General features: G+C 44.1%; 3 protein-coding genes and 1 long non-coding RNA gene across 6 annotated transcripts; 2 read left to right on the top strand and 2 right to left on the bottom strand.

The window, feature by feature from the left end:
* Window positions 1-87: 87 nt before the first annotated feature.
* On the bottom strand, window positions 88-6539 carry pdzk1 (PDZ domain containing 1). Its single transcript, XM_023827422.2, has 9 exons — window positions 6026-6539; window positions 4197-4413; window positions 3800-4040; window positions 3221-3357; window positions 2728-2923; window positions 2069-2265; window positions 1529-1741; window positions 880-1266; window positions 88-764 (listed from the first exon to the last, which is right to left on the bottom strand). The coding sequence occupies exons 2-9, from the start codon at window positions 4401-4403 to the stop codon at window positions 714-716; spliced, it is 1629 nt and encodes a 542-aa protein (XP_023683190.2). The 5' UTR covers window positions 4404-4413; window positions 6026-6539; the 3' UTR covers window positions 88-713.
* A 52-nt stretch (window positions 6540-6591) lies between these two features.
* On the bottom strand, window positions 6592-11913 carry LOC140578215 (uncharacterized). Its single transcript, XR_011982305.1, has 3 exons — window positions 11519-11913; window positions 9044-10617; window positions 6592-8385 (listed from the first exon to the last, which is right to left on the bottom strand). It is a non-coding gene; the product is annotated as an uncharacterized lncRNA (long non-coding RNA).
* Window positions 8370-12806, top strand: LOC140578211 (uncharacterized). 3 transcript variants are annotated; one of them, XM_072698421.1, is made up of 6 exons: window positions 8370-8502; window positions 8972-9307; window positions 10283-10579; window positions 10796-10846; window positions 11010-11099; window positions 12348-12806. In XM_072698421.1, the coding sequence occupies exons 1-6, from the start codon at window positions 8451-8453 to the stop codon at window positions 12470-12472; spliced, it is 951 nt and encodes a 316-aa protein (XP_072554522.1). In that variant the 5' UTR covers window positions 8370-8450; the 3' UTR covers window positions 12473-12806. The 3 variants fall into 3 exon arrangements, with proteins under 3 accessions (XP_072554522.1, XP_072554521.1, XP_072554523.1); XM_072698420.1 differs by having other exon boundaries at window positions 10250-10579; XM_072698422.1 differs by lacking the exon at window positions 8370-8502 and having other exon boundaries at window positions 9179-9307; window positions 10250-10579.
* A 1378-nt stretch (window positions 12807-14184) lies between these two features.
* LOC111858454 (uncharacterized) lies at window positions 14185-20720 on the top strand. The gene is made up of 8 exons (XM_072698417.1): window positions 14185-14337; window positions 14807-15083; window positions 15652-15987; window positions 16072-16170; window positions 18482-18778; window positions 18995-19033; window positions 19193-19282; window positions 19980-20720. The coding sequence occupies exons 2-8, from the start codon at window positions 15068-15070 to the stop codon at window positions 20102-20104; spliced, it is 1002 nt and encodes a 333-aa protein (XP_072554518.1). The 5' UTR covers window positions 14185-14337; window positions 14807-15067; the 3' UTR covers window positions 20105-20720.
* The last annotated feature ends 628 nt before the right edge of the window (window positions 20721-21348 follow it).

Here is a 21348-nt window from a genome sequence, read left to right as displayed (position 1 = left end):
TTCCCAGGAAGACACTGCGAGTCAAGGCTACACTCTTGGACATGATGCTAACTTGTATCCCAACGTCATGAAGAGCATGACAGAGGCTGGTTTTTAATGAGAAGGTTTTTAATTTCCTCGCGGCATGGTAAGTGACAGGTTATTCTCCAATATTTTTTCAGCAATAAACAGGAGACGAAAAAGGTGCAGAAATGCACATTATAGATTCAGTGACAAGCTGAATACTTAATTTAGATTTAATTTCAAGTCGTCGTTTACTCATGAGAAAATTTATAACCAAATAATAGCAAGAAAGTACATAATTATTAACCCTAAGATAAATGTAAATATATTTCGGACAGAAGCTAGCCTGCATCATACAGGGTAATAAGTTAGCTTGATTAAATCAAGACAAACACCAACAGAAGAACAGTGTTTACCAGCAGAAGTGGCAATGTTGTCCTATAGTACAGTGTTTACCAATACGGTCCTCAGGGACCTGCAGACAGTACATGTTTTTGCTCCCACCCAGTTCCTAGTAGGTAGCAAAAATAGGACAGTCTGGAGGGAGCTGGGAGGGAGCAAAAACGTGGACCGTCTGTGGGTCCCAGAGGACCGGGTTGGGAAACACTGCTATAGTACATTAAGCCCTCAGATACACAAAATGCTCACCAATCAGGGTGAGAGCTGGAGTGACACTAATGGACAGCAAGCGGCCAGTAGGACTAATCTCCTCAGAGTCTTTCATCTTCCTCTGATGAAGAAGAAGAGGATGATGATGGTGTCTATAAAAAGAAATAAAAGCAAAAGGGAAATAAACTCAAATTGATGATTTTCACACACATATCCTATCTACTTGGGTTTCTCTTTGAGGAAGGTCACCAACCCTGGGGCTCTTACCCTGTCGCGGGTTTTTGGCTCGCTTGGTGGGGCAGCTTCTGGTGTAGCCACCTCCTCCTCCTCTGCCTTCTCCTCTTCGTTCTTCTCTTCTTCCTTCCCTTGGGGGTCCTGGGACTTGGTGGTATGAATCTGTTTGGCCGTGGCTGCAGGTTCAGGCTGAGGTGTGGGCGTCTGGCCCAGTAGCTGGGGCGTGATGGGAATCTTCTCCGCCTTGAAGTAGTCGTAAGCCTTCTTCTCGGCCACCAGCAGGGTCAGGCGGTCACCGCTGGCTCTAATCAAGGCCACAGCCTCCTCATGGGTGCTGTCTTCTACATTCACGCCGTTGACCTCTACGACAATGTCCTCGTTCTTCAGACCCGCCCGGTCGGCGACCCCATCCGTCACAACCTGGGAGACGTACAATCTGTCAAAATCACATGTGGTGGCAGAAATGCAGGGCTTCCCTACTGATTGCATGACCACACTGAGGTGGGTAGATCATGAGAAATGTGGAGATGTACATATTAGTGAGGTGAAGACCAAGCTTAGCTTGAGGAGCTTTACTGTACCTGGATATTAAATCAATGATATTTGATTAATGATAATGATATTTTGAGTCCCATGTCAGTCTGATTGTGTCTGATCAGTAAAGTGTGACTCCTCGCTCTACCTCTTGAATGTATTGGCCTGGTACCCCTTGGATGCCGTTAAGGTGGAAACCGAAGCCGCTGGAAGTCTTCTCCATTTTACAGAGCTTGGGCTTGAGCTGCTTTGCAGGGGGCGTGTCCTTGCCCCGAACTGGGGCTGGCTCCTCAGCACCGAGTGCTGTGATTGGCTCCACCCCCCTCATTTCTTTCCAGTAAAGAAAAGGAGACACACCTCCCTGTGGAATGACTTAGTGTTAGTGTCAGTGACTAATCAAGGTCTGGTTGATCGTGATAACCCCCCCCCCCCCACCACCAGGTTGTGAGTGTGGATCTGGAATCCCTGGTAATGAAATTTTGTTATTTTGGGGGTCATGGTCTGTAAAGTATGGGAATCAATATTCTGCACAACAGACCAATGGTTGCTTTTGGAGGGGTTAAATATTGCCAGAGCAGAAATGTGATTCTACTCTGTTACAGAAAAGTATTTAATGTTTGACTTGCTTGGTTCGCAAAAACAGCTTCAGTGCAGAGAACACCACCTCATTCTGGAAAGAGTTTCTCACCATCTTGTACATTTTATCCGTTTCCACATCAACCACCAGCAGGGAGCATTTCAGTCCACAGCCCTGGATTCGATCCACAACCTCGTCGTGGTCCAAGTGCTTGACCTCCTCCCCGCTGACCGCCACTAGACGGTCCATGTTTTTCAGCCCTGCCTTCTCAGCTGGACTCCCCTGGTCAATGTCATTAATGAAATGGCCTAGAAGACAGACATTGAAATGTTTTACACAGGGGAGCAGACGGGGATATTTCAGGGGCGGAACCACAAGGCCACTGGCCCAAACTGAAAGCTGATTGGCCCCAGAGTGCCCCCTCCCCTGCCACTCACCTATTCAAAACGTATCATTAGCTAATGATAAGATTAGCACCTCTGTATGAATTATGTCCCCTCTTAAGGCCCCCGCTTAAAAAACACCCTAGAATCTCCCCTGGCAGCAGATGACTGGGGGTAAAATATTCGATGAAATGACAATGGTGATATTTGCTAGGGTCTCAACTGTGGCAGAATTCAGCGATTAAATTGAATTCTTTTGGCCTTCATGTGTTCAAAAGCCACTTTTGTCATTTTTATTTTAAAGGTGAGGAGTGGCACTGGCATTCCTGCTGCTCTGTATCCATGTTCTCCGTCTGTAATGGATGTTCTCTGTCTTTCCAGGCACACCTTTCGTTTTGGGGTCTTCCCTCAGGTAGAAGCCATATCCGTCAGGGCCCTTGGTCATGTCAGCGATGCGTGGCGCGTGTGGGAGGTGCCTGACGGTGGCGTCCTCAGCCCGCGGCTTCAGCTTCCTGTTCCTGTAGTATTTGTCTGAGTGCTCGTCCACAAGCAGGAACATGATCCGATCACCTGCGACCTTGATCTGGAGGAGAAGGGGTTGGGCAGAGAGAGAGGCTTGACCACAAACCTCCAGCATTAGCACTCGTAGGGGACAGGATTCAATATGGCTCAAAGCTCAGTAAGACTCATATCATGAATATATATGAAACATCACAAATTTGCTGTATTGTCAGCACCATTAACCAACTACCTTCCATAATGAGAATTTAACGAGAATAAATGCAAACACTACAACTAAATCCTTACATTCATCTCTATTTGTGTGTCATTTATATTTATGAATGATTATTATTGACTTATAGATTAAAATTGATTTAACCTTCTCCACGATCTCCTCATGGGTGCAATCATCCACATTTTCCCCATTGACCTCTTGAAGGCGGTCGTCGACCTTGACCCCAGCCCTGTCTGCAACCCCAGAGGTGGTCACATCCGTCATGTACACACCCTCCATGCCTGGAAGCAGACAGATAGTATAAATTACAGCAGCAGTATAAGGAGAGAATTAAACCATCTCAGCATGTGCTCAATAGCCAATAGAGAAGCTGTTGGTACTCCGTCAAAAACATACTCAGAGGTATCTTGTTTAATCCAACTATCTGTTTTCCAGAGCCATTTATCCAGAGTCCATCCAAGGAAGCACAGATCACACCAACCTGACAGTGCAACTTACTGGACAATACATGGATAGTTTGATTAATTTCATCCTTCAGTTTTAATGTTCTTGAAATGTGCAGTTAATTTAAGCTCATTTGGATGTTAATATGAATACAGAATAGATTCGCTTCTCCACTAGAGTATAATTAATGTGCTTATCTTAGGTAAATAGCTATCTGAGATTAAACAGGCCATACTGGTTTGATGAATGTTACCAGTCAGAGGGTTACTGCCATCTCACCTTTTGCGGACTTGATAGAAAATCCATATCCATTCTTGGCTTTAACCAGGAAACAGAGTTTGGGTTTAGGTGCTGAACCGGTCACGCCATTCATAACGGGCTGTGCCTGGGCCGTACTGGACTGAGAGCTGGGATGCGGATCGGACAGGTCAACACCAGTCTCCTTGGAATGCTTGTAGGAGGCTTCATCCAGAACATGAAAGGTGACGGACATCCCGCTGTTCTTCACCAGATCGACCACCTGGGCCACAAGATTCCCCAGCCGGTTTAGGTTGGGCACGTACTCAGCCGACTTCTTTGGTTTTATTTGACTAATGTGACCAGAGTTAGTGCTACATTATTGTTAGTTATTAGTTATGTAACAGCTATTATCATTATTGGGTAATCAAACAGCTACCTGGTGGTGTTCCAGCATGTCCACAAAGGTCCCGTTGACCCTCAGAATGCGGTCCCCATCCTTCAGGCCCGAGAGCTCGGCCGGGCTGCCCGTCTCCAGGTTACGGATCAGGTGACCTTCCTCGCCCTGCTCCACCCGCAGGAAGAAGCCGAAACTCTGGCCCTCCCGCTTGTTCAGGCTGATGACCCTCACTTTCAAAGCTTCCATCTCTCTGCCGCTAGAGCATCACGCAGCATTAACGCTTAGAGAGTCACCCACTGCCTTCAACCAAAGCATCCTAAATATGGCCGCCGCGGTAGGTTTATTTTTGCTTATTACAAAATATCTGAGGCACCTAAAAATGTGAAACTTTCTAACTATGTTGTTTAAAGGGTTTTTGAAGTGTAGAGTCTAAGTTTTCGTTGACTGAGATGTTATTTAGATTTTTTGAATGTCGTCTTTCTCCGTTCTTAACATAGATGCCGATGTCTATATCACTGGGAGGGTGAACGAAAACAGGTTAAATTCTTAACCAACTTTTCACTAAAGGGAACTACAACACACTGTGAACTAACAACCCGGATCCTTGTCCACTATCCATCACCTTTGACTCTTTGCAAAGCATTATGAAGGCCCCCTAGTGTAAGATGTTATAGCTGACTCAGCCCTGCCTGCTTAAAACAAAAATTTCAGTTACCCTCTCAGTGGCTGCATAAACGTTAGCGATACGCAGTCATTCTGCTTTGCTGTCAAATGGGAAGGTTTCTGAAGCCACCTGTTTCTCCTGAACCATCGCCCATCTGGAAGGCCACCCCAACACCATGCATGTCAACATGACTTCACCGGCTGACCCTGACGGCACAACGTCTATCAAAGCACACCTAGGCCATGCTGAGCTCAGCAGCATTTAATGCTACCGCTGGTCACATCATAATCTATCTCACATCAAACCGTGGAAATGTCCCCGACCTTTGGTAAGTACCAATGACTCCACCAGGATAGGTATGTGAGTTATGTGTTATCTTTATTATTTTATAGGTACCTGTCTGATACTGATATTATGAGCAAATGTTTCTAAAACATCCGTTTTTTGCATTACCTGATGAAAGGGGTCTATTGAACAAGCACAGAGAGATTGAAACATGACAAGAAATATGAAAACTATAAAGACTTTAAAGCCTGAATCGTTTGCACGTGTCTCCTTGGCTTTGACCTCAGCAGATTTTAGAAACATTGTGTGGATGGAGAAACACCTTCGCCGTTATCTTTACTGTAAGCTAACACCTGAAATGGCCGCGTCAGAGTGACAGCTGTGGAGATCCCCTGAAATAAACTATCAGGGAAATGCTGATGTCTGACTTCAAGATCTGCACTCTGGACGTTAGCGTCAATGTTAATTGTTAACTGCAATGGAGAACTGACTTATGACAAGCCTGTCACAGCTTTCGTCTTTAAAAAAACACTAATAAGATTTGCATGTGAATCTACTTGTGTCTAGTAAGACATTCACCCAAAATTCAGTAAAATGGTACCTTTTTACAGTTCGTTCAGCTATTTTAAAATCGTGAGCATTTGAAATTGTAACATGTATATAAACAATAATCTGCATTGCACAGTATGGACAATGCTCATGGAACAAAGTTGCTTGCTATTGATTGCTGGCTACTGAAGGAACTGAAATGAATAATCATTTGCATACACCCTGTACCTCCCCTCAGATCTGCATGACCAGTTATTTTTGCTGTTGTCACCCAACAAATATGCCACAAAAGCAGAACGATATTGTCACATGTTGTTAGTGGTTTTAGGTATTTCGCTGCTAAAGCTACAGTAGAAGAGCACGGACTCACCTGCTGCCTCACAGTCACAGTCCGAAGAGGATCCACACCTGCTGCCTCACAGTCACAGTCCGAAGAGGATCCACACCTGCCCGTCTCACCTGTTATCCGTCTCCCCGCAGGACTTTGACTGACCAAAGGTTGACTTGTAGGCTGAGTTATTTAACTAAGCTGCCGTGGGCATCATCCCAGGGTATTGTGGAGAAGTTAATGGCTTAGCTAATCGCTGTAAGGACAGCAAAGGCTGCTGGGATATTATGAAGTTCATGAAAGTTCATAAAGTTGACTTTGATAATGCAATGTAAAATATGACATAATTCCTCAGCATGGTGATAGAGACATTTTTCAATATATCTCTATGTGGAACATCAGTACCTTATTTCAACAGTATAAATAAACGAAAGAAAAGAAAAAGAAAAAGAAAGCTTCCGAGGGTGGGGTTGCTAGCATGGTTACATCACTCCTCTGGAGACCAGGGTTTCAATCTCCGCCTCAACTCTACATGTGTGGAGTACTTATGGTCTCCTGTGACCCCCCCCCCCCCCCAGCCCCCCAGCCCCCCAGCCCCCCAGCCCAAAAACATGCTAAGGTGAATTGGAGATACCAAATTGTGTGTGTGTGTGTGCCCTGTGATGACTTGGTGCCCAGTAGATTCCGGGACAGGCTCTAGACCCCTATGACCCCTGTATAGAACAAACAAGTATAGGGTTAGGGTGGCTAAAACTTATGGGCACAAAAAAATGTCAACAAACAAATGTCAACCATTGGTCTGAAACACAGTAATCAGAGCTCAATCATGTGCAGTACTGTGCAAAGGTTTCAGGCAGTCAAAGAAAATGTCGACAGCTATTTATCTGGGTATTAAGTGTATATTTGCTCAGAACAAAAAAACAATTAAAGATTAGAACATATGCAAATTAAGAGTAACAACAAAAACTAGCAAGAATTGCTTTAGTTCTCTAAAAAGTTACTTATACCTTGTTGTATGACTCGATGAACACTGCTTCAGCTCCCAGACCTCTTAGGGGTGCGCCAACCATTTCATATCTTTGTTAAAATTTACCACCAGCTCAGTTAATTAATTAATATAATGAGTCAAATAACTTCATGAGGTATTGATTAGCCAAACAAGGCGAGGAATTTGTCGAATAAAAAATGCATGGGTATATCGGATAGTTACTGCAAATATTTAGGGGAAGTTTTTAAATGGCTAAGCTGACACACTTCGACAGACAGAATATCATAGTTTTTCACCAACAGGAAGATCATTTAAACATCTTTTTCTTTGACTGCCTCAGACTTTTGCACAGTGCTGTAGAGTCATTCTGGAACCTGCACCCTGCAGCTTATGGTCATCAGGGCAGCTAACGGAGGTTAGAGGTGTCAGCAGGGCTGGAAATAAAGCTCACCCACTCGCAGGAGGTGAGTCACTTAGGGTTAGTACCAAAAAAACTGAACAATAGCCCAGTTACTAGGGGGGAAAGAGCATGTGGGGCGATGAACGAGCCCAGCTGGCCAGTAGCAATAATTCTCCAATTCCATTTCTGGGGGGTCAGTAATAGAAACCAGAGGCAGGTAAGCAGAAATAACAGCACTGCACTGACTGGCGGGGGGGACGGACTTAAAGGCACAGTCACTCACTCCAGCTCTTATGCTGAATTCTAAGAAAAAGTCACACAGCCTCAAACTGAGATGCACTAAGACACAGATCTGCTCCTGCCCCCTGCAGGAGACTAACATATCCAAATGCTTATTTCTGGGATTATGTGTCATTCTGAAGGAAATGCAAGATATTCCAAAAAGAAAAAAAAAATCAGAATCAAGCTAATACCTTAAAGTATCTTTATAAGATATTGTGTCATACAGAACCTGCACGGTGAGAAAACACCACTGAAGAACAGGATGCCCAAATTAAACCGCGACATATAGAGGGTGGTGAAGTTTGGGGGCTGAGTGTTGGTTTCCATTATATATGAGCTCCTTCAGCTAACCTCGGTGTGGCTGGTTACATGTTGTCTGTTAGATTGACATTTACTTGTAATTTTGTTCTTTATTTTTTTTCACTTACACACTCCCATATAGTAAAAACTGCAAAAGTACAAAAAATTATAATACATTGATAAAAGACTTGATGTTTATATTTTGGGGGTCACTATAAAAAATATTTTTAGTGTATTTTAAATGAAAAGTAAAATGGTAATTCAGCGGTAGTGCATGTGAATTCAGTGACAGTGACAGAGCGGGGGAGAGAAAGAGTACACACCTTACAGTGTGTCAGGGATGCAGACACACAAACACCACTGTCTCTGTTTCCTGTTTCTGATTATATACAGCTAACAACCTCCTGAAAGGTCTTGGTGAGGACAAGAGATCTGAGAAGCAGATTCACAGACACCCTGACCTTCAGAAAATAGCCATAATCAAAATTATTGCAGTTATGAAGGGAATGATTGGATTGTTAATTCTGGTCCTAACAAATCGACTTGAAGGTGAGAATATCTGCATGCACTGTGCAAATGTCTTAGGCAGCAAAAGGAAATTATGTTTAAAGTTATTTAGTTGTGCAGTAAGTGTATATTTGCTCATAATACTATGCTTTATTGTAAATTCAACAGATCAACTTGAAGGTAAAATGTGTAAATATGTTAAATAATAAATATTATGTTATACTATACTATGATAATGGAACAATTTGAAAAGAAAACCTTAACATTTTTAAGGATGTTAGTGCAAGTGTTTATAGTTTTCATTAAGCTGTCGGAACAAAAAAATATAATGTGAAAGATAATTTCAGACAGTGATCTGTCTATTATCTCGGAGAGGTAAGACAATATGTACTAGTCTAGATAAGGTAAGGATATAAACTTGTTTTTGTTCTGTTTTAGCAAGTGTTTGTGTGGCATGGAGATTCTGAATAGATGGATAATTAAAACTAATCAAACTAAAACCTCCTTTCAGGATCTGATGATGTTTGTCCTGTGGAGGTTCGAGTACCACGGAACACCATAACATCAGCTGGAGAAAACTCACCAGTGACACTGCGCTGCCCAGTGAAACACTGTGGATGGAGACCAGCAGTTACATGGTGTAAAATCTGGAATAATACACACTGCATTACTGTAAATGCAACAGACAACATTAAAATACAATGGAAAAACAGTGAAACTGAGCCAAATATCAGCACCTCAGAACTGATTTTCACACGTGTGTCCATGGGAGATGCTGGTCTGTACAGGTGTGGTGTTTATGGAGATGTGACCTCTGTCAGTCATACCATTAATGTCTCTGTCATAGGTAAGACAAACTGTTCATACAAACTGCTCTTTTCCTGCATATTAAAAATAAGAAATCTCTATTGAAAATAAGAATCTCTAATTGGATTGAGATGAGCCTCTTATCATTGTTTGTATCATAAGAAAAATATCCTAAAATAAAAAATAAAACAGTAATAATAATATTAGTGATACTGATAATTGATTAAACACTGCTTAAACTTGATTAAATATTTTACAACATGAAACAAATGTTCAAGCTATTTGTGAAAAGTGATATTTGCGCCTGCACATGTAATGTACCTTCAGATGGGTAATGAAGTGAAATATTTCTGAAGTATTTCTATGGCGTTCTGACCCTGCTCTGATTTTTCATGCTGCTAACTTGTACTGCCTGTGCACGAGCCAGAGTGAGGACATTTATTATTTTAAAAACACCATTCCTACGAGCAGAAGGCGGGCGCAAAATTTGTTATTTTGAGGATGTGCCTGTATGGCGTGAAAATGAGCAATGAGCTGGTACAAAACTATCAAACCACGTTGTGGCGCGTTGCTGCGCTGGTGGGAAATAGGGCCCAGTGGCTCGCAGACAGAGTCATGACCCCACAGGGTGTTACAAAGTAAATGGGAGGGGGTCACAAAATTATTTTCTGAATATGCATAAAAATGCATAATCCTGAAATGCAACATGTTCTGTGAGATCAGTTGGTCGAGAAAGAAAGATGTCACAGGACAACCACTGCTCTAACAGATGACAACAACCTTAGGGGATCAACCATGTAACAGCAACTCAAGAGAGGACAGCCAATAATTATACTCAAACCCAAGGCCAACCTGCTGAAGGGCAAAAACACCACACCACCCACAGGACAAGGCTAATCATTACAGTGCATTTGGTGTTGTCCATGTGAGAGGTTGTAAATCAGAGTGACTTAGCTGCTGAGGGAAACATTATCTTTGACAGGTCAAAAATGTAAATATACGTTTGTGTCTGAAGACTGCTGGTGGAGCCGGTCAGCCGACGCCCCGCTGATCATGTCCTGTCGAGCTGCGTTTGAGAATCCGGCCACAGTGACGTGGTGCAAACAAGATGGTGGCCTCTGTACCCCTCTGGAGGACAAAGACAAGTACAGCCTCATGTGGCTTCAGCCCAGCCCGGCCTGGGGGGTCTCGTACCTCACCGTGTACAACATCGGCGCGGCGGATTCAGGAGAGTATCACTGCCACGCGTCACCGGCCGGTCCCTGTGTCACGGGAGACGTTCTCAGCAGTCCGATTCGGCTGCTGGCGTCAGGTGGGTCCATCTCTCATACACGTCCTTCACCTCTGCGACTGCAGACAGGTTAAACAGTTAATGATCATACTGCTCATTATGTCCAAGCACATGCTCATATGCAGGATGTATGTAGCATGTAGCAAAAACAAAAATTTGGTCAAAAGAAAGTGCACATATCTGTCAGTTCTAATGAATATGAAACAGCTAACGGCCTCTTTCTGCCGTCACAAACAGGGGATGTGGTTAAACAATGTGGACAGGATGTAACAGGTCCCCCTACAGTAGGTATGCTCAGACCACGCCTACATGTCAGCTATAATATGTGTATTAACATACATACATACATACATACATACATACACATGGTACACATTTTAAATGTATTCATGTTAGTAACCCCTGCAATGACACTGATATTTTGCATGTGTTTGTCTGTGTGTCTTCAAAGGGATTCTCAACATTGTGCAGATAGTAGAGATCACAGTTCTGCTGGGATCGTTTGCTGCTTTTAATGTTTACTGGAGACTGAAGTTGTCAGGTAAAAAAAAATAACCCATATAACCATCCGTCTTCTAACTGCTTAAGCCAGCCACACTCCACACTACATGACATTCAAAGTCGTTAGATTGCTGTACTGTTCACGCTACACGAATTGTCGTAATCGGGAGTCTTTAAGTTGTTCTGGTTTACACACTGCATGACTGATCAAAGACAGGGGGTCACACACCACAAGATCTTTCACCAGGAAGAATCTCAGACGAGTTCGTCTGGTCTCCAAACTACATTTTGTCACGAAAACACGCGTTTGAATGACACCGGGAAATCAAAAAACTACTCTCAATGCGCCACAAACTGTTAAACACGGCAATCAAATGACAACATTTATGCTCGGCATTTACAAACGCCTGACAAATTCACCTCGTATATTGAGAACTTTCAGGAAACGGTATCACATACCTTCGGTCTTTGCTTCTGGCTATTTTACGCCTTTAATCGAATACACAATTGCTGATGCTCCAGATACTCAACTAATTCCAGCTACAATAGTCATTTACAACATTAACAATGTCCACATTATATTTCTGTTTAACCTGATTTTGTTTTTAATGCTTTTCTTTCGGAAACAAGGCAATTTCTAAGTGCCCCGAACTTTTTACGCTTTCTTAACACCTTTTAAACACCTTTCTAAAGGGGCTAAAGGAATTTTACCAAACTCCGTGTCTTGTGCTCTCATTGGCTGTGGTTCCGCACCTGCAGGAATTGGAGTCGCCAACAAAGTCTAGATCAGGGTTATTCAACTCATGGTCCTCGAGGTCCGAGCACTGCTGGTTTTCCAGCCTTCCTTTACCTGTCAGTCAGGTGTGAAGCCTCTGACCAATCAGAATCAGTAATTATTAAACAACTACCTGGGAGAACTGAAAACATAGCCTGGATTTGGAATCGAGGTCCAGAGTTGAAGACCCCTGGTCTAGATATTTAGGGCGCCACATAACTGGCGCATTGGTGACTCGTAAGGGTCACATCTTGAACTGTTCACACATAGCGATCGAAAGCTGATGGGCCTCAGGTTTTATCGGCGATCTCCAAAAACTGTTGGCCAGCGGAAAATTGGAGCTAAAAGTCCGAATTGGGCGCAGAGCCCAGCCCAGCCAGCAGAGGGCGACAGGCTGGGGCTCACTCTGTATGGTTTAATCCCAGAGCAAGAAGCAGATTTTCAGTCTGGATCTCAAGAATTTCATGTGATTACTTATGAATTTTCTACATTCCTGTGCCTTCTACCCCCAAGCGTACCGCAAAGGGAGGAGCTCCCCAGTCCAGCTGACAGAAGATGACACCCCCAGGGGGGATCCCATCCAGGCTGAGACAGAGAACGACACTGAACTGGACTATGATGACTGTTCGACTGTGTGATACATACACGCGGCCATCGGACCTACACTGGCCTGGGATCAGTTTTGAAAATGTTAACTTGCTGTGATTAATTCAGATTTGGTTCCTCCTTGCTGTTTGTGTCCTGTTTCTTTTCTTTTTCTTCGTGCTACAGTATGTAATCTGTGGGTGCTGCTTTTTTTGTCAAGGAGCATGACCTCCCCCTGCTGGCAGTCATGTGTATCACCAGCACTCGACTAGACTATCAGACTGAGGCAGAATCCTGATGCAGCTGCTTCTGATGCTGTACTATCAGCCATTTCTGAATGGGACCCCTTTTCCTTCTGAGCTTTTTAATAAAAACATTGTTTTAACAAAACAAGAAATATTGACATAATTTCCTGTACACTTTTATAAAATGCTACCTTTTTGTGCACTTATTCGGATGTAAAATTGCATAAAACAAGCGAGGCTTGATTTAAAAAAAAAAAAATGACAGGGAAACAAAATGAAGATCCGTCACACAAGTAAATCAGGGTACTGGGCAGAAATCAGACCTAAAATACTGTGTGTAACCAGCCCTGGTCATCATATCAGGGTATTGTGGAGAAGTGATTGGCTCAGCTAGTTGGTGAAAGAAAGTCGGCAGCAAAGGCTTCTGGGATATTGTTCAGAATGGCCAATTAATACAAAACAGATTTTGAAGGCGCAATGTAAAATTCTGGTAAACCTCAGGGGGGTGACAGAGGAATTTCCTTAAGTGGATATATCGCATTGTAGAACACCAGCACTAATTTACAAAATACAAACATAGCGCAGTAAGAATCATATGACCACAAACAGCAATTAGAAAACAATAATAAAGAGCAATTCAACAGTGTGAAGCCTCACTCGCAGTCACCAGCACAAAGTTATTATAACAGCTATAGGAGCTAAAACGTGTCAGTAACAGAAACCAAAGGCAAGTACACAGAAACAGCAGCATCGCATTGACCCTGGTGGAAGAGGCTCACAGGAGCGAGGCAGAGAGGCTTAAAGGCACAGTCACTCACTCCTGTTCTTACGCTGATTTCTAAGAAAGAGGAAGTCACACGGCCTCAAACTGAGACACACACACTGATCTGCTGCTGCCCCCTGCACACACACTATTCTTAAATTACTTATATGCTTCTTTTTGTGACTCTGTATTACTCTAAAGGAACTGCAAGATATTGCAAAAGGAAAAAAGATCTGAATCAAGCTAATACGTCTTATATTAACTGTGAGTTATTAACTTTAAAGGTCAGACAGAAACTAAACGGTGAGAAAACATCACTGAACAATAAGGAGCTGAAATAAAACCGCACCTTTATGGGGGGAGGGGGGTTGGGTATCGGTTTCCGTTAGTAACAGAGTTCCTTCAGTCAGCCTCACTGTGGTTGGTTACATGTTGTCCATTAGATTGACATTTACTTGTTATTTATTTTTGTATAATTTGCCCTGAGTTTTGTTTTTCTTTCTTCATTTTTAAACACCCATAGACACAAAACTAGAAAGGTCAAAATATTGTAATGAGTATGTATATACACAATTATATTGCAGAGGCCCTGTAATAAAATACATACTATATATTTTAAATGAAAACTAAAGTGAATGCTAATTCAGCATTGGTGACAGAGTGTAGGAGAGAGAGAGTACACACCTTACAGTGTGTCAGGGATGCAGACACACAAACACCACTGTCTCTGTTTCCTGTTTCTGATTATATACAGCTAACAACCTCCTGAAAGGTCTTAGTGAGGACAAGAGATCTGAGAAGCAGATTCACAGACACCCTGACCTTCAGAAAATAGCCATAATCAAAATTATTGCAGTTATGAAGGGAATGATTGGATTGTTAATTCTGGTCCTAACAAATCGACTTGAAGGTGAGAATATCTGCATGCACTGTGCAAATGTCTTAGGCAGCAAAAGGAAATTATGTTTAAAGTTATTTAGCTGTGCAGTAAGTGTATATTTGCTCATAATACTATGCTTTATTGTAAATTCAACAGATCAATTTGAAGGTACAATGTGTAAATATGTTAAATAATAAATATTATGTTATACTATACTATGATAATGGAACAATTTGAAAAGAAAACCTTAACATTTTTAAGGATGTTAGTGCAAGTGTTTATAGTTTTCATTAAGCTGTCGGAACAAAAAAATATAATGTGAAAGATAATTTCAGACAGTGATCTGTCTATTATCTCGGAGAGGTAAGACAATATTTACTAGTTTAGATAGGGTAAGGATATAAACTTGTTTTTGTTCTGTTTTAGCAAGTGTTTGTGTGGCATGGAGATTCTGAATAGATGGATAATTAAAACTAATCAAACTAAAACCTCCTTTCAGGATCTGATGATGTTTGTACTGTGGAGGTTCGAGTACCACGACATACCAATACATCAGCTGGAGAAAACTCACCAGTGACACTGCACTGTCCAATAAAACACTGTGGATGGAGACCAGCAGTTACATGGTGTAAAATCTGGAATCTTACACACTGCATTACTGTAAATCCAACAGACAACATTAAAATACAATGGAAAAACAATGAAACTGAGCCAAGTATCATCACCTCAGAACTGATTTTCACACGTGTGTCCATGGGAGATGCTGGTCTGTACAGGTGTGGTGTTTATGGAAATGTGACTGCTGTCAGTCATTTCATTAATGTCTCTGTCACGGGTAAAACAGGCTTTTCATACAAACTGCTCTTTTCCTGCATATTAAAAATAAGAAATCTCTATTGAAAATAAGAATCTCCAAATGGGGTGAGATTAACCCCTTATCGTTGTTTGTAACATAAGAAAAATATCCTAAAATAAAAAATAAAACAATAATAACAATAATAATAATATTAATGATACTGATAATTGATTAAACACTGCTTAAACTTGATTAAATATTTTACAACATGAAACAAATGTTCAAGCTATTTGTGAAAAGTGATATTTGCGCCTGCACATGTAATGTACCTTCAGATGGGTAATGAAGTGAAATATTTCTGAAGTATTTCTATGGCGTTCTGACCCTGCTCTGATTTTTCATGCTGCTAACTTGTACTGCCTGTGCACGAGCCAGAGTGAGGACATTTACGTCCATGTAAAACAGAGTAAATTACCGCGCTGAACACATGGCTGTGGTCTCTGGTCAACAGAGGGACCAGCTGATTATTCGGTACCTTCTACTTTTAGAAAATGTTAACCAGTGTGCTGTGGAGATTCTGAAACGATGGAACACGGTGATATTGGCTGTGGAAAAGTCCGGAGTGACACTGAACTGTCCAGTGAAGCACTGTGGAGGGACACCAACACTTACATGGTGTAAAATGAAAACCACGCTCTACTGCATGACTGTCACAGAGACAGACAAGATTAAAATAGAATGGAAAAGAGACAAAACAGATCCAGACATCAGCACCTCACGGCTGGTTTTTAAACATATATCCATGGAAGATGCTGGTCTGTACAGGTGTGATGTTTCTGGAAGTGCGCCCCCTGTCGGCCATTGCATTAACATCACTGTTACAGGTAAGACAGAAATCCCTCAGCTCCCTGTTTTCTATGCGTTTTAGATCATGTCAGGACACTAAAACGATGAATATTATTTTTCAGTGCTGCCTGCATACGGCCCACGGAGTGAGCTTGTCGCTGTGCTGGATTCACAGCTTCATACTCCAACCAGACTGAAGCAGAATCAACTTCATTCATCAGGTACATTGAATTTATCTTGGTGTATTTGGTCCTGCTCAGCATGGAAACATGATGATAATGACTGTGTACACAGCAATGTAACACGGTTGGCTATATTTTTAGGATCTAACGCAAAGCAAAATTTCGCTTCGTTTTTGCAACATGTATGGCAACAAACAACGGGGCACAAAAAATGCTGCGCATTTTCAGCAATCCAAATTTCTTTCAATTACACCACCTACTTAATTCTGACATTTTAATGATACGTATCGGTTTGTTCTTTGCTTATATACACTGCTCAAAAACATTAAAGGAACACTTTTTAATCAGAGTAAAGCATTAAGTCAAACTTCTGGGATATTGACATGGTCAGTTAAGTAGCAGAGGGGGTTGTTAATCGGTTTCAGCTGCTTTGGTGTTAATGAAATTAACAACAGGTGCACTAGAGGGGCAGCAATGAGACGACCCCCAAAACAGGAGTGGTTTGGTTTAACAGGTGGAGGCCACTGACATTTTTCCCTCCTCATCTTTTCTGACTGTTTTTTCACTAGTTTTGCATTTGGCTACAGTCAGTGTCACTACTGGTAGCATGAGGTGATACCTGCACCCTACAGAGGTTGCACAGCACAGTCCAGCTCCTCCAGGATGGCGCATCAATACATGCCAATTGCCAGAAGGTTTGCTGTGTCTCCCAGCACAGTCTCAAGGGCATGGAGGTGATTCCAGGAGACAGGCAGTTACTCTAGGAGAGCTGGACAGGGCCATAGAAGGTCCTTAACCCATCAGCAGGACCAGTACCCGCTCCTTTGTGCAAGCAGGAACAGGAGGAGCACTGCCAGAGCCCTACAAAATGACCTCCAGCAGGCCACTGGTGTGAATGTCTCTGACCAAACAATCAGAAACAGACTTCATGAGGGTGGCTTGAGGGCCCGACGTCCTCTAGTGAACCCTGTGCTCACTGCCCGGCACTGTGGACCTCGATTGGCATTTGCCATAGAATACCAGAATTGGCAGATCTGCTACTGGCACCCTGTGCTTTTCACAGAGGAGAGCAGGTTCACACTGAGAACATGTGACAGATGTGAAAGGGTCTGAAAAGTCATGGAGAACGTTATGCTGCATGTAACATTGTTCAGCATGACCGGTTTGGTGGTGGGTCAGTGATGGTCAGGGGAGGCATATCCATGGAGGGACACACAGACCTCTACAGGCTAGACAGCAGCACCTTGACTGCCATTGGGTATCACACACACAGACAAGAAGAGGAGAGAGGGATAAAATAGGGCAAGAAAGCCCTGGGCTATCTTGTATGTGTGTGTGTGTGTGTGTGTGTGTGTGTGTATGTGTGTGCGTGTGCATATGTACGTGTGTGTGTGTGCGCATGTGTGTATGTTTGTGTGTTGTGAGTGTATGTATTAGTGTGCAGGTTAATATGAAATGATTCCCAATGAGTGTGCGAGACCACAAAGCCACCGCCCCGGAGCCCCCCAGACAGCCAGGAGAGCCCCGAGCGATCATGGACCCAGTCGCCACACAGCGGGCAGGCACCCGGGCCCCCCGCCACCGGAGGGCTTCGCGTCCGCCCAAGGAGGCAGAGGGGGGAGGCAGAGGGGGGAGGCACCGGGCGCACCCTCCCTCCCCCAAATCCCCTCACTACCGCCCCCGCACCACCCCATCATCCACGTGCTCCCCCGTTCCAGGACAAACATGCAGACAGCAGTATACAGTGTACAGAACCATGCATACACACATACACACACTCAGACACACACTCCCAGTCGCACCTGATCGTCTTTGAGGCCCGGCAACAGATGCCCCGGAATTGCCCAGTGGACAGCCCCAGATGATGGACCCCCCCAGATCGAAGGCAAGCGGGCAACCCGCCTGAGGCCGGCAGCACCCCACAGATGCAGTCATCCCCCCCGAGCCAACCTGCCAGCGCCTGCCGCCTCCGCCACACCCAGGACCCCCTACCCCACCCCGTCTGCCCCTCATCCACCTTGATCATTGATGGTGAACATGTGTGTGAACTAAGGTGTCGTTACAATATGGGGGAGCATATGGGGAAAAGACACCCCAGCCAGAGCTGCGGTCCTCCCCCACCGCCCCCCCAAGCCCTCAGTGTCTAAAGTGGAGTTAAAATAGAGGGGAAGGGAGCTGCGCAGTCCAGCTGTGGGCAGCCGAAGCAGCCGACCCAGGACCTGCACAGCTCCCCTCGCCCTCCAAGGCCCCATGTGAAAGAGTGGTGTGACATGTACTTAGCTGACTTAGCTGCTGAAGGAAACATTATCTTTGACAGGTCAAAAATGTAAATATACGTTTGTGTCTGAAGACTGCTGGTGGAGCCGGTCAGCCGACGCCCCGCTGATCATGTCCTGTCGAGCTGCGTTTGAGAATCCGGCCACAGTGACGTGGTGCAAACAAGATGGTGGCCTCTGTACCCCTCTGGAGGACAAAGACAAGTACAGCCTCATGTGGCTTCAGCCCAGCCCGGCCTGGGGGGTCTCGTACCTCACCGTGTACAACATCGGCGCGGCGGATTCAGGAGAGTATCACTGCCACGCGTCACCGGCCGGTCCCTGTGTCACGGGAGACGTTCTCAGCAGTCCGATTCGGCTGCTGGCGTCAGGTGGGTCCATCTCTCATACACGTCCTTCACCTCTGCGACTGCAGACAGGTTAAACAGTTAATGATCATACTGCTCATTATGTCAAAGCACATGCTCATATGCAGGATGTATGTAGCATGCAGTAAAAACAGGAATTTGGTCAAAAGAAAGTGCACACATCTGTCAGTTCCAATGAATATGAAATAACTAACGGCCTCTTTCTGCCGTCACAAACAGGGGATGTGGTTAAACAATGTGGACGGGATGTAACAGTGGGTATGCTCAGACCACGCCTACATGTCAGCTATAATATGTGTATTAACATACATACATACATACATACATACACATGGTACACATTTTAAATGTATTCATGTCAGTAACTCCTACAATGACACTGATATTTTGCATGTGTGTGTCTGTGTGTCTTCAAAGGGATTCTCAACATTGTGCAGATAGTAGAGATCACAGTTCTGCTGGGATCGTTTGCTGCTTTTAATGTTTACTGGAGACTGAAGTTGTCAGGTAAAAAAAGCAAACCATATGACCATCTGTCACGCCCACGCAGGCGGGACCCACCGGGTGCGCAGCATTACAGCTGATTAGCGGACTTTCAATAGAGACCGAGAAGCCGCTACACATTACGAAGAATTGAGCTAAATGACTTTGAGCCATACCGAGCAATTCTGTGTCTTTCGTCTGCCCTATTTCCCACGCCAATTCAGTCTGCCTAGTGTGTTCTCCTTACCCTTTTTCCTTTCCTTTCCCGTACCTGACCTGCTTTCCCTGCCGAGATCGGCACCTCACGTCCCCGCTTCCCTGTGTGGTCGTGTCCCGTGCTTCCCCGTAGGACTGATTCCCTGACTACTGACCCTCGCTTTCGACCATCAACCCTGCTTATTGCTTATACCTGTCTGTACCTTCGCCCCGATCCAGCCATTAAAGCCGGCTGTTGCTTGCATCTCCGGATCCGTGTTTTCTGTCCGGGCGAGCACCACACCATCCATCCATCTTGTAATTACTTTCCGTGGTCAGGAGCCTGGTTGGGTGCATAGCCCATTTCAGCCAGAAGAGGGCGCAAGACTTTGACTTACCCTGCATGGTTTAATCCCAGAGCAAGAAATATGCTTTCAGTACGAGGCTGGGTCTCAAGCAATTTGTGTGATTACCCTTCGTCTTGTGAATTTTCTACATTTCACCCCCTGTGCCTTCTACCCCCAAGCGTACCCCAAAGGGAGGAGCTCCCCAGTCCAGGTGACAGAGGATGACACCCCCGGGGGGGATCCCATCCAGGCTGAGACAGAGAACGACACTGAACTGGACTATGATGACTGTGCGGCTGTGTGATACATACTGCACTGACCTGGGATCAGTGTGTAAATGTTAACCCAATTAATCACAGCAAGTTTTCGTTTCCGCCTGCTGTTTGTGTCATGTTGTATTCTGTACTCCACGCTGGCCCCCTCTCCTGCCAATAGCCTGTGCCAGAGACCCAACACACAGCATGTCATCCTGGTAAATGGCAGTGACCCCTTTGTATGCAGACAGCGTTCCCTTAGGAAATTCTTTACCTCATAAAATCGGACTTAGTTTAAAGGTTGATACTGCTGTGATTTGCCTGAACGAGGCCAGAGCAGATGGACTAGGACCGTCTGCACTGTGAAGTGGAACTTCTGTTATTCTGTGCAGGACAGGCAGGGTGAGTGGCTCTAAGCCACTTCAGGGTTTACAGACTACTTTAAAACTGAAATGCTCCTGCTCTTGGCTAAATACTTCAGTTCTTCTTTTGCTTTGACTGGTCAGTTTCTTTGATTGAAAGACTCTTCCTGCTGTTTCACATTAACACATTAGTGACACCTGCGTGATTTGGAGCGTTGTTTCAAGTGGTGCTTGCCGGTGTTAAATATGTCGGTGGATGGGAAATGGTTTCTTTTGTGGTTGAATTAAAGAATTGTTTTTGGTGGTTGCTTTGTAATTTCTTTTTTAGTAATGAAGTTAGGTTGGGTGTCTTGCGGGTTTTGGCCTATGTCAGCAGTTTTTAAGTTTTATTATTATGAAGCACGATTTACATAACAGCGGAAAAATTTGTACAACTATGCAATACCTCGACGTGCTCTGATGCTCTGTCCCTCAGTATGTAACGAGGATACTAAAGTGGTGAATGTTTAAAATACCCCACAATGTTTCTCCCACTGACAACAGCGTCACTTCTGCTTCGTTGTGACAGCAGCCCCTCATCACCCCGTGCATCACAAGCTGTATTCAGTACGCAAAACTGCCCACGCTATTAACTCCCAAATCATTCACTGTTTTTTCGTATTATGCGCGCTATTTCGCACAGTCCCGTGAGCTATTCCCACCTCTTAAAAGTTCGTCTTTACAAAGACTGCAAATCGATGTGCTACTAGTTGCTGTTAAAGTGTAAAATACCCCCAGATCCTCACCTTCTGATTTTTTTTATTCGCTCCTCGTACTGCAAAGTGTATGCGCATGACGTCACCGCAGGCGGAAGTCACTCGGAAGTGCTCACACCCACCGAGTAGCAAAAGAAACCGCGTGGCAGCGTTAGTGTTCAGTTTGAATGCCGCAAA

Source organism: Paramormyrops kingsleyae, chromosome 1, assembly GCF_048594095.1.
Source record: "Paramormyrops kingsleyae isolate MSU_618 chromosome 1, PKINGS_0.4, whole genome shotgun sequence".
Taxonomy (NCBI): domain Eukaryota; kingdom Metazoa; phylum Chordata; class Actinopteri; order Osteoglossiformes; family Mormyridae; genus Paramormyrops; species Paramormyrops kingsleyae.
This window is presented reverse-complemented; position numbering and strand designations above follow the sequence as displayed.